Source organism: Carlito syrichta, unplaced genomic scaffold, assembly GCF_000164805.1.
Source record: "Carlito syrichta isolate Samal-C Ts95f unplaced genomic scaffold, Tarsius_syrichta-2.0.1 Scaffold309195, whole genome shotgun sequence".
In the NCBI taxonomy this organism is placed as follows: domain Eukaryota; kingdom Metazoa; phylum Chordata; class Mammalia; order Primates; family Tarsiidae; genus Carlito; species Carlito syrichta.
The window spans coordinates 78,423-79,160 of NW_007253291.1; the positions used below are offsets into that span (position 1 = coordinate 78,423).

A 738-nucleotide genomic window follows, 5' to 3' on the forward strand; every position below is an offset into this window, starting at 1 on the left:
CAGCCCTCCAACCAGCCGCTCTGTCCTGGGACGGGCTGGCTGCCTCCTCTCTTCGCTCTTGGTTCCCCAGCCCTGGTCCGGCACCCCCACCCCCACGCCAGGCGCCCAAGCCCATTCCGGAACCCAGCCTCTCCCCTCTCCACCATTACCGGGTCCGCCCTCTCCTGGGTCCTACCTTAACTGGGACGTATTTACCTGCTCCGGTCCTGCGAGGGTCGGGCCATCTTTTAGGACACGGAGAACGGACCTACCTCCCGATGACCCTGCAGGTTGGCTTTCCCGGCAGGTCCCAGGCGCCCGGGAACCCAGGCCCCCCTCCCAGTCCCCTCTTCTTCAGGAACTCGAGCGGCCAGGGCCGCCGCCCCCCTGATTTAAAAAGCTAGGGGTCTGCACCCCCAGCACCCGTCCCAGGAGAACCTCAGGTACTGGTGCCCCAGGCTCCTCCCCTCTCAGGCACCCCAAAGTCGGGGCCCGGCCCCCCCGGCCTCGGAGACCAAAGGAATCTGTGACCAAGCTTCCCCCCGCACCCGCTCCTCACGGTCCTTCGGGACCCAGAAGCTCGGGCCCCCAGCCCCGACCCCAGACCCCGGCGCGAGGTCCCACCTGCTGGTATTCCTGCTCTCGGGGCGCAAAACCGCTAGGCACCGGGCGGAGCTGGAAGTCGGCGCGGGGCAGCTGGTGCAGGAGGTGAACCCAAGCCGAGGGCCGGTAGCCCGGGGGCGCCCCCATGGCCCCCGG

General features: G+C 69.2%; 1 protein-coding gene across 5 annotated transcripts in view; it reads right to left on the reverse strand.

Annotated features, from left to right (window-relative positions):
- Positions 1-734, reverse strand: part of TTYH1 (tweety family member 1) — a 22,378-nt gene extending 21,644 nt beyond the window's left edge. For 4 of the 5 annotated variants that reach the window (XR_002482464.1, XM_008066906.1, XM_008066904.2 and 1 more), the window contains exon 1: positions 604-732. Coding sequence is in view for 4 of the 5 variants with exons in the window: in XM_008066906.1 (XP_008065097.1) it covers positions 604-729 (126 nt within the window). In the remaining variant the exon portion in view is untranslated. Of the gene's footprint in view, positions 1-603 lie in introns of all 5 variants that reach the window. The other variant, XM_021717031.1, reaches the window with a different exon arrangement.
- Between the last annotated feature and the right edge of the window lie 4 nt (positions 735-738).